This window comes from Aythya fuligula, chromosome 5 (genome assembly GCF_009819795.1).
Source record: "Aythya fuligula isolate bAytFul2 chromosome 5, bAytFul2.pri, whole genome shotgun sequence".
Taxonomy (NCBI): domain Eukaryota; kingdom Metazoa; phylum Chordata; class Aves; order Anseriformes; family Anatidae; genus Aythya; species Aythya fuligula.
Window position 1 is genome coordinate 46407102 of NC_045563.1, and position 11879 is coordinate 46418980.

At 42.6% G+C, this 11879-nt stretch overlaps 1 protein-coding gene across 3 annotated transcripts in view; it reads left to right on the forward strand.

The window, feature by feature from the left end:
• TSPAN4 (tetraspanin 4) overlaps nucleotides 1-11519 on the forward strand; it is a 394615-nt gene extending 383096 nt beyond the window's left edge. For all 3 annotated transcript variants that reach the window (XM_032188291.1, XM_032188292.1, XM_032188290.1), the window contains 3 exons: nucleotides 2125-2256; nucleotides 3810-3893; nucleotides 6704-11519. In XM_032188291.1, coding sequence (XP_032044182.1) covers nucleotides 2125-2256; nucleotides 3810-3893; nucleotides 6704-6772 — 285 coding nt within the window. In that variant the 3' untranslated portion in view covers nucleotides 6773-11519. The remainder of the gene's footprint in view (nucleotides 1-2124; nucleotides 2257-3809; nucleotides 3894-6703) is intronic.
• Nucleotides 11520-11879: the final 360 nt, after the last annotated feature.

The following is an 11879-nucleotide window of genomic DNA, read 5'->3' on the forward strand; positions in this document are numbered from 1 at the left end:
CAAATTTGTCCCACTGCAGCTTGTCCATACCTGCATCCCCTCCTATCATTTCTACCTGTTGGCTTACTGGGAACTTTTTCTCTGTTTGGCATCCCAATCCTAGATCATGGCATAGCCATGATCTGCTTCATGGGACCCATAAAAGAGCTGGTCTCAACACCTGTATTTGAGCTACAAAACCTGTACGTCATCCCCATAGTCTGTCAGACTTTGAGACACTCAGCCTTACAAAATTATGGGGAGAAGGGGTTCAGTCCCAGTCTATGTAAACTTCTATCACTTGTGTTTGGCCAGAACAGCACACAAACATCTCAGCCCTTTCTATTCTACTCTGTGTATCACAGATGAGCTGCATTTTCAAGGCTTGCTTGAAAGACAAGCTGTCACTTCCATCTATCAAAAAAGCTGACTGATAACTAATGATGACACCCTGCAAGACCTTCTCGTAAAATTTCCAGATAGATCCACACTCTTCAAATGCATGGCCTGTGCTCCATACTGCTCTGATCCGTATTTGGGACCGCTTCCTCATGGAACTCCTGTCTTGTGTGCAGCAACATAAAGGAACAAAAGAAAGTCCCAAACTTTTTTTTCTCTTTGAAGGCATTTTATAGAAAATGCAGCCTGTAAACTCACAAATCAAACGCTAGCAAGCTAAGGATTGATTTCTGCCACAGACCAAATCAGAATTCTGAGCAGAACCTTAGGGGGATAGATGCGAGTCCAGGAAGGATTTCTGAGTTTTGTTTGGCAGAAGAAAAACAGAGCTGTGAGCACTGAAACGTCTCTATTGCAGACTGCTTTCTGTGCGTGCTAAGTGAGGTAAGATGTGCAAGGCAACGTGTGACACCTCTGCCCTCTGTTGGTCTTGAATGGCAGATCTCTGGTGCGTGCAGAGCTGGCCACTCAGCCCTCCGTGCCCACAGACCCTACAGCTGTTAGAGGGAAAACACGCTCAGGTCCGTGTAAGTATCAGCGTCCTAAATCCTAATAGGACCTAATGTGAGGTCCTAAGACTTGGTGATGGAGAACTTGGCATGATTATGAGCTATCAGAAACGAGAGGAATGGGCTGTGTATGGAAGTGAAAAATACTGCACAGGCTTATATAAAATCAGGCTTAAAAAATGAGACCTCAGCAAGGCATTTTGGGGCCAAGGAGGTGGCTGGCATAGCCTTGAGAAAGCGCAAAGTACGGCCTGTAGCTGGGAGCAGTTCTGTAGCCCCCTGTAAGTGAAGCCACGCAGGCTGCTTCTCGTCATTAGTGCCAGAGTGCCTAAATACCTACAGGTTCTTACTGTGGAGCTAGCGCAGGAGTGGCAGATGGTGTATACATCTACATGCTAATCAGTCCTTGCGTGTTTTCTATCACAGGCAGATACCAGATCCTGGAGGGGCAGATGGTCACAGAGCCATTCCCTGTACTGTTATGTACATCTCCTACATGTTGCATCCTGCTCCCAAAGTGGAACAAACCTTCCAGTTTAGCACTAATGCAGTTCCTGAACATTGCCTCAGTGTGTGAAGATACTTAAAGCACCCACCATTTAGCAGCATCAAATAATGACGTTACGGAACTGCACCAAAGAGAGGAGGAAATAAATCTTTCAGTGAGTCACAAAGACTTTCAGAGGTGATCAGTAATTAACAGCTTGGAGAGAAATTTGCCTCATTAACTTCAATCGTGATTTCATAAGTAGTGTGCAGTAGAAATCCCAGTGTCTTTACCTCCTGGCTCCTATAACTGTAGCCTAAATTATATTTTTTCCTGACAACAAGCTGCAAATAATTGGTGTAATCCTGCTCAGTCACACAAAACCTTGTTACTTGGCTCACATTGTCCTATTTCAGCTCCTGCAGCGTCCTGCCATTGTAAATAGGTGCCTTTGTGTCTTGTCTCAACATTAGCTACTTTAGCCTGTATGGGTAAAGCTAAGGAAATACTATTTTTTTTTAAGTTTCAAGCTCCTGCTGGTGTATTCAAAAGTGTAACTCTGTGCACTGAATGAGGTGTCCAATGTTTGTGTCCAATGGCAGGCATGGAAGCTTCTTCCATCACCTCAGAACAAGCAGACACCAGGAACAGATCATCCTTACAGTATCATCTCGGTTCTTATTTTTCCAGTTCAGATGCTGTGGAGTCTCCAACTACACTGACTGGTTTGAAGTGTACAATACAACCCGGGTGCCAGACTCCTGCTGCCTGGAATTCAGCGAGAACTGTGGGCTCCATTCCCCAGGGACCTGGTGGAAAGCGGTGAGTCATTCCCCAGCTGCAGCTCAGCAGCCTCCTTCCAACCCAGGTGAAGGGCAGGAAGTAGTTAGCTGTGAGGTGATAAGGTGTGGTGTAACCTCGGGCAGCTTTAGTCAGGTGTTAGAAGGCTCGTGTTGAGCTACAGCTTTTCACCTCTGATGATACTGTGAGTTTGAATACTTTTAGGAGGTGAAGGCCTTTCATGTGGCAGCCAAGTACCTTCACTGATCTGGAGCACGCTCTGCACAGATCAAACTAGGAAATGACAGGATTGCCTTTTTTAACGTCCACCTCCTGGATTAAGGTAAAGGCAAATGGTTTCCTACACACACACCCTGGAGCACTGGCATAGCAGTAGCTTTGTGTGGCACAAGCAGTCATGAGGCATAATTGTGAGCCGTGCGTGCTCTGCTCCTGCCAGGCACCCTAGTTCAGGGGCTTCTGCTGCTCATAGAGCCCAAATTTCTGTCTGTAATTAGCTCAGCAATTGTTTGTGCTAATTACGGGTAGTGTAAACACCCAGGAAGGGCATGGGGCAGGGCCAGCTGATGACGTAGCATTGAAATGAAGTTTTGCTTGTTCTAATGATTTGTGAAGACAGAAACTGTGCAAGAGATCTCAGTTACCTTTTAGTGAGATTTCACACCCATGGATTGGCACTGGTAGAGGCTGAGTTGTAACCAAACACGGTTCCATCATAGCTCTCAGGAAGCTCCAAGTCAAATTCCAAATTTAAGGACTTAAAAGTTCTTATTCTATTTTATTCAGGGTACCAAGATAATTGGTGCAGGTTAACCAGGCTAAAACCAGACTGTTTGGGTAGGCATTAATCCCGTTTACATACTGTGGAAGCCACTAACTGAAGGCTGAACAACCTTGTCCATGTACATTTCCAAGACACAGGGCAGTGCTTGTGCAAGGTTGTCCCACTGAGTGTATTATTTAAAGAAAGGCTTCACCTCAGCCAATTCCAGTCCCTCCAAGGGAAGGGGGATTGCCATGTTCCAAGGGTACAGCTTGAGGTTAGAGCTAGTGTGGGATCTAAAGCAGGAAGAAAATAATGGAGGAGCACCCATACTGCAGTTTAAAACGATGGAAAATGCTAAAAGAAAGCAGTCCTTGTGCAGCAGGAGAGGCTGCTGAGCAGCTCTCACTGACACCCTTGTTTGTGTAATATTTGTGTGTGTGTGTGTGTCTATTTATTATATATATTCTGTAATAAACCTTTCCTGAGGCATGGAGAAAAATGGGAAGGCTCATTCTGAAATTCTAACTGCTTCTAGTTGGATTTTAGAGGGCAAGGATGCCCCAGATCTAGTTCTTGGCTATATTTAATTACTGGCCCGCTTCACATGCACGTGTGCGGCATTTTGGAGGCAGTACTACAGCTAGTACTCCCTGTGCAGGCTCTGAGCCAGAAAGGCGCCGTATTTGCTCCAGTGGTGACAGGACGAACCAGGGTACCCAGCAGCTTAGTGTTGTACTTTCTGTCGTTATATTCCCAGGGGAATACCTCCACGTGTTTAGAGCTAATACGTTTTGTGTTTTTTTTCCAGCCTTGCTACGAAACAGTGAAAATATGGCTCCAGGAAAACCTACTAGCAGTGGGAATCTTTGCATTGTGCACAGCTCTGGTGCAGGTAAACTTTAATACTTATTTTCAAATCCTAAGTAATCACAACTAAATGTTAATAAATATTCTGCCTAAGCCTAATTTAATAATTTCATATTTTGCATGATATTGGACTAAAATTCAGAGATTTAAGTGTCTCCCATGTTTTCATTCTGTTAAAATACTGTGTAGAGGGTAGAGAACTAGGAATACTGCACACATTTTCTGTGTCACGATGCACTGCAAAGAGCAGGCACCTTACCATGTGATTTATCGATCACACTGAACGCAGTGACGAGGCAGTATCCTAGTCATTGTAGGGTGAATTGCCTTTTAGAGTACCTGTATTTGTTCAGTAATTTTCCAGAGAGGCCAATCAGATTAAGTTAAATATCTAATTTTGAGCTGGCCTAAAGGTAGCTTAAGTCTTCAATTCCATCCTAAGTCCTAGGGCAAGTTCTAAGTTTAGGTGTTGCTCCCAGAATTCAACCTCGCAGATAAAACTGTTCTTTGCCATTAATTTCTTTGAAAGTAGGTAGGCCGGTCTGGTAGAGAGCTGCTGCTAAGGTTGTGACTCGCAGTTATTTCCAGTGTAACTTTGGTCCAGAGGAAGGTCAGCCGTCAGTGCAGTGGATTGTTTCTTTCTCTTAAGTATATGTATTTTTAATCCAGCTGGTGGCAAGGCTGGCCCCAGTGCAGCCACAGCAGTACAGCCCTCAGCCTGAGGATACAAAGGGAAAGCTGCACCAGGGCTCAGGCGGTTTCAGCTCTAGGTCAGCCCTCTGCTTAAGGCCTGGAGGTGCACTCCTGAAAACAGTAACACAGAGTGTTAGTGTCCAGTTCCTGCCTCTCTCTCACTGGCAACACAAAAGCAGAAAGGATGGCATAGCTAAGCTAATGCTGTATGACTCCAAATTAACCCGTGGCTTTAAATTTTGCATGGTATACTGCTGGCAGCAGCAAGAGAGAGACTGAGATCACAGTTCAGTTTTTACACTTGTTAGTGTTGGGTTAGGCAGAATAACATGCATCTTACTTTCTTGTAAGTCATGGCTGCAATTTACCAGCGCAAATGCCTGACTCCTTAAAGCCCAAATTCAGTAGAGTTTTATGTTTGCTAGTATTTTAAGCTGATATGCTTAGGAAATAGGTAAGTGTAACAAGATCAAATGGCAGTATACCAAGATTTGGTTATTAATCTGTTACCACATTTAAAAAACAGCTTTTGAGCATCTATGCAGCATTTAGGGAGTCTTTAAAAAATACATTGAATGCCCAGTAGACCATGGCAGTGTCCTTCCCACAGGCCCTGATGACGTTCAGGGTATTGAAGAGCAAACACTAGCTTTCTGACAAACAGGAGTGGCTAATTTCCAATGGGAGCAAACATTCCAGACAACTTTAAAATGCTGATTAATATTGCTAGTAAATGCTGTGAAATACCGAGAAAATAGCTCAGCATACAAACACTTCTGTCAGGGTCTGCCCCTAGCTGTACTATGTGATTGAATCTAATTGATGATGAAAGACTTCATCTACTGTCACCTAAAATGAATTAGGCTCCCTCCATTGTTGCTGTTATGATGTTGATCTGGCCCTAAATGTGTGATAGTTCTTGTTTGTCACATTAGTGATTTGATAGTTAGAATCACACCACGACACAACTTGAAGGACATACAGCAGATGTGGCAGGAGAATCTTCTTCAGCCATGCATGCTAGATAGAAGTTGTAAAACAGATTCACCACCAAAATAAAACCACCACGGTTTTATTACACAACTGTCTCAGAAGGAATTCCTTTATTAGGAAACAGAAGGCAGCATTGTAGGGCTACTTCTAAAAGGCATATGTTTATTGTAAGACAGCAGACTAAAGCCTCACTGCTTTATTTCACTCTAGAAGAATGAGAAAGGAGACAGATATATAACATTTTTTTTTCCTTTATTTATGAATTAGCATGTCTTACTCATGTTCTTTCAAAAATAGATATCAGTAGAAATTACCATTTATATAAACAGTACCAGTTACGTGGTCAAATTAGGTGCTTAAAATAGAATTCACAAACAGAGAAATTCTACCTGGCAAATCCTTATCCCAGTGAAGATGTTTACAGCAGAGTTGCAAAAGACCAGCACAACCACTCAGTACATTCACGTAAGTACTTCAGATGGAAGGGAAATGGGACTCTTCCTCTGCCCCTTTTCTGAGGAATTGAGCTACCCGAGGTCAGCAGTCAGGCTGGGAGCAGGACCACCACCTCCACCTGCTGCTTCTCTTGAACAGCTTGAGCAGGAGAGACACTTACATTGCTGATGAGCCACTGATGATTATGATTAATGCATGGACAGTCTCCAGTGATTCCCCCAGAGGGACCTGTGCACACATACGCTTTGAAAAGTAAAGTACAGTAAAGTAAACCACAGTATCCTTTGGGTCAGGGATGAAACTGATTGTCTTCCAAAGCAACAGCTACAGAGATAACCACAGCCCCACAGCTGAGCAAGTTGCTACCATAAAATATTTTTGAGCAAAAGACATCCAAACATTTATTTTCGATACACTTCTTCCCCCAGTATCTGGATGCTGCTTTTCACGGAGAAATCAACTCTCCTGTGCTCTCATTGTGCGTTCTGTAAAACAGCAATACAGGTAAGGACAAAAGGGCACACAGACTAGGAACAGGAACAAGAACAGGAGCTGGCAGGAAAAGCAGTATGTGATGTGTCTTCCTATGTGGGAACAAAACCAGTGTAAGCATGCTTTTCTTTTTTCATTTGTTTCAATAAATAGGGTTTCTTTGACTTACTGAAAAATGGTTGTTTGCTTTTTTTCTCTTAGATTCTTGGACTCACCTTTGCAATGACCATGTATTGTCAGGTAGTCAAGGCAGACACCTACTGTGCATAGATACCATTCCCAATCTTTCTGCTTCTCCTCCAAAGGACACAGGAGAAATCTCCTTCATGCTCATTCATCTGACCTTCCCCCCCCTCTTTGTACTATAAACTGTGTATAATGCTATCTTTCTGAAGATTTTGTGAATCACTCCATTTTACTGAAGGAGGAAGAAAAGAAAGTCAGTACTTGAACTGGCACAGGTAAGAAGCAGCCTTGGCTTTAAACAGAAGAAAACCTCCCAACAGCGACGGTTCCTTTTCTAGGGCCTGTGGAAGGCAAAGGAAGCTGCAAACGAGGGGCTGATCTGCAAACCCATGTTAAGAAAAGATTGCACTGGTGCAACCTCTGTGAAACCTGCCAGGTTGCTTTCCAGCGTTTCAGAGTCTGGAGGAGAGGGCGTAGAAAATACGTATTCTTCAGCATGGAAAGAAGGTACAGAGTACTAGCACTGAATGCAATTGTAATTTCACTACAGTTTGCACACAGATAAAATGTCAAGAGCAACCAGCCTTTCCTCCAAGTGTCTCAAGATGATTTTGTAGCCAGGAGAGGATCATCTTCAGAAATGCTATTTTAAAGGAGTATTTTTAATTTCATGTGCTGCAAAGTCAGGCTTTTAATCAGAATCTGTACAGTGAGATCTGGCTGTTAAGGGAAAACAATATTGGACACTGTCTCACTTATTAATTGCCAGTGGCATATAGGTGATAGTTGACTATGTAATACATATTACGTTCATATACACATATTGTTCTGAAAAGGAGGTGAAAATAACCAGCATCTAACCTCAGAAAGAGGGAACCTTTCTATCCCATTTTACATTCCAACTGAAATAACCAAGTACTATTTCTTGTAGGAGGCACTATCACTTATACCTCTGGGAAACAAGTAATTACTTTCAGCTGTATCTTCATTTCAGTAAACAACTTGTGAGTGGGCTCCTCTGTCATTCTACTATGATTTTTTTTTTTTATCATCTCTGTTTCAAGTTAGTCTGCCAAAAAAATATCACTCATTTCCACACTCGAAGATTTGTACAATGCTGTCAGCTGTTTCTTCCCTCAATGTCACCATTTCATTAATTTACTCTAGAATATCATTGTCTGCAGGTATGATAGAGTTTGCCTTGCTAAGGAAAAATCTTTGCACATTGCTCATCTTTCCAAGAGTTATTAAGACTTCAGATGTTTTTATGCTTGGCAGTTTTTTCCAGCTGTGTGCTTACAACAGCCAAGGCACATCAGCATTTGTTAGAAATCGAGTCACCTCTCAGTTCTGCTTTTCGCAGCCATCTCCCTCCTACTGGTTTCAAAGGCTGATGGCTAGAACATGCCCCACACTTCCTGGAATTTGCAGAAATCAAAGTTAGTACTTTCCTTCTGCCAGGAAGCAGCCACCAGTTGTCTGATTCTCCACCCTACATCAGTAACTGAAGTAATTTATGTAGTACCTTTCTGCATGAACCTTCCAGAATCTACGAATCTCATCCCTACTGCTCAAACAAACTGCCAACAATTCCCCATCAGCAAGCAGCCCCAGGTAATGTACACGTGGCAGGGAGAGGCTGAAGCACCCTGGGGAAGGGAGACAGCAGCGAACAGGCCAGCAGAGCAATGCAGCTGGCCTGCTCCCCACAGCAGCCTTTTGAGGACCTCAGCTACAGCCAGCAGCCTGGGGAGACATCCTCAGTGCCCTGTTTTCACAGAAAGCCCTGTGCAGCCATTCTTACTGGGTCAGGCCAGAAACACCTCTAGTGCTTACAACAGCATGTCCTGGCCACAAGTGAATTTTGCTTACCCTAATTTAAAGGCAATTTCCAGCAGTAAAGCTGGCCTTGCCACCCCACGGCCTGTTAGAGTCTCTCCTTAACACCAGTCAGTAACCCCCCTGCTCTGGGCCTGCAATGCTCACTTTGCCCATTTTACACATCAATCCCCGTAGCATGGGGCATCTAATTGTGCAAGCTAAGTTCAAAGTAACGTGTTACTTGTGTGCATTTTGTGCAGCTTCCCAATCATTCGCTCTCCCAGCAACCTCACCACCACTAAAGAACTTCATTGCCATGCCAACAAACCTCAGACGTTAATGGACTTCAACCCATGACAGAGGTTAAACTGAGCGAGTAGCCCACAATACACAGGTGACCTGTGCCTTGAGCAGGAGACTTACTTACACTCAGTGTTGTAATCACCACGGTCTCGATGCTCTCTGCTCCTTGAGCCCAGGGTAACCCCTCAACAATCCTGCTCTTGGAGAGATGGGAGAAGTTTGTTCCTTCCTCTCTCCACGTTTCTTACCTGCACAGAAACAATTCCAGGTTAGCGGTACTGTTAGTGCGAGTTTTTGCCACGCTTCATGGTGTGTACTCACAGGTGCTCCTGCTGACAGCTCTGCATTTCTCCCACTGAAAAGCTGTGTAGCAGAACGATGAACACAACTGTAAAATATTGACTTTTAAGAAAGACAAAAGGTAGACAAGTCTATTCATAGTGATCCCTGCCATTAAAAACTAACAGCACACCTGATGGCTTTAGCGAGGAGAGCAAACCATTGTGCAGCAGAATTCCCACATGGGGCAACTCTCATCAGTTTGCCTGGTGGTGGTGAAGGGAGAAGACAGAGTACAACCCTCATCTGTGAGTATCCCAGTAACACACACTGAACCCTTAAAGCAGGCTGCCAGACTTCAGCTACACCTACCGAATAATAATAATAAAAGAAACCAATACAGATGAGACATCACACATTCTGGTTCTCTCTAATCATTCACCACAGTTTGGGCATCCTTAAAAGATAAACAGCCTTGGTTTTTAAAAATACGATCTAGAGGCAGTATGAGCAACGCTCACTTTGTAAATCCCAGTTACTGCAACAGCACCATTCAGCAACAACTACTGAAGAGAAAAAACACACTGCCAACAGAAATGCTAGTGCAACTTACTGATAGTTTGCACTGGACCGTTTTCTATATTTGATGTTAGTAACTCTCTTTACACAAGCCAAACAGATGTTACGGTGCTTAAAGCATTACCAGCACAATCCAGTTTCAAATCTCTGAACGTATTGAATATAACAAGAATCAGCTTTAACATATTTTCTTTCTAAAAGCATTGCATCTTTCTCCCCCGAGGTCAGACTGTTTTGTGATGTTTAACAGCAACATTTTTTTTCTAAGCAACAACAAAAAATAGTTCCATTTTACGCATAAAACTTAACATTGAACTGGTTGATTATAACCACCCCGCAGTACATTTAAAATGGTGCTCATACTCTATTTGTGCAGAGCACCACAGAAGTCATTCCAGTTGCTTCCATTAGCGTTTTTGTCACTTTTAGTAAGGCCTTTTAGATTACTTCCACTTATTTTTAAATGTGAAGGAAGACTCAACACATTTAAAGACAGAACCAAAGGTAACAAACAGAGTGAAGCAGAGAACTCCCAATTTATACCCATTGCTCTTTCTGCTTAATAACAAGATGTGAAAGCATAGGGCACACAGCTGGACCTACTGAATGCAGCAAGATCTGGATTTAGCTTTTAGATTCAGTCCAATATACTTCTGGCTTTTCATCTTCACAATTATAAGAATATACGTATTTAATAGAATGTGTTTTATTTTCCTGTACGGTAATTGTCAGCAGCAGCCAAATCTTACTGCTTGTACCATAGAATTATTTAGCTCTACGTATTATAGTGCACAATCACTGAAATTCACTCTAGTTTCTGTTCTGTGAACATTTCTTCACTCCTCCTCCTCCTCCTCAAGTAATATGAACTTGTAAAGGTTTATTCTTCCATTTAATAGCTACCATTTGAATGCAGCATTGTATGATCTATAATACGGAGAGGAGGGAAATGCACCGAAGTTGTAAAAACACATTACCTAGCATCAGTAATAGGGCCACTATGTGAATCCACCCACCCCCCTCACTTCTCACAAGCTAATTAAAAATTGGTTCTGTTTTTCGATGCATGTGGCTCCAGGCTGCTTCCTCCCATCCACAGACAGGACAGGAGGTTGTCAGCATGGACAGTTAATGCCCTGCACTTCACGCTTGGCCTCGTTACTGTGCTGTATGTGTGGCACCAAAGGTAAGCAGGGAAAAGAAAGCCGATTGCGGCATTTGTTTTAAAACCAGATGCTTTATTACCTTTGTCCACAAGAATTCATGCTAAGTGTGAATGATCTTTGTAGACACTGAGTTAGGCAATTCACTGTAAGAAAACAAGTCAGGACTCGCCCTGGGAAATTTTGTTTGGATTCCATTATGAATTCTCTTAGAGCGTCACCTGGGTCTTACCGCAGTGGGCAGGTCTCCTCAGTTCCTTGGATTTTGTCACTGCAACTATGATGATACATTTTTGTGCATTCATATAAAGAACAAAATTTAAAATATACATTTTATTTTTAAAAAATTATTAAATATTCTTTAAAGTTTACAACAGAATGTCTTTTGTATTCTTTATAATGAACTACACAACAAGCTATACAGTGAGTATATACATACCCAAAGATGGGTGTGCAAGCATGCACACACACCCACACTATATGCAATAAAAAAATACATAGCATACTTTTTGTCATTTCTCATTACCTATCTTTGATTTGATCTGTCCTTTCTTATTGGTTCTTTATTTTTTTGGTTTTGTTTTTTAAACTTGACCAGCTTACCCATTTCCAGGTAAATTTATACCCCTGTCTGTTTCCTCTTACAAGCAACCTGAAATTATGTACAGTCAATACAGGAAACATTTCAGAAAACGTTGGGGGGGGGGGGGGGGGGGGGAGGATCATGTTTAGTAACATAACGAAAAACTGTACACCCAAAACCAACTGTTATGTTCAGAATGTGTTATTGGCAATTTTGAAAGAATCTGACTTCTCTTTTTCTGAGGTAGTTGCTCATATTCACGAAGTGTGTAAGAAAACTCAGAAAATTAATACTAAGACACCACATTAGGAACTCCTACTACATCAGATCAAAACCAGTCTGGTTAGCCAAGTACCTTGTCTGAAGCCTTGTCTAACACTGCCCTGTTCGATACAATTTATTGCACCCTCCAGGTCAAACAGCTTCAGGAGTGAAACTGCCTCTAAATTTGGTGCCTTCTGAA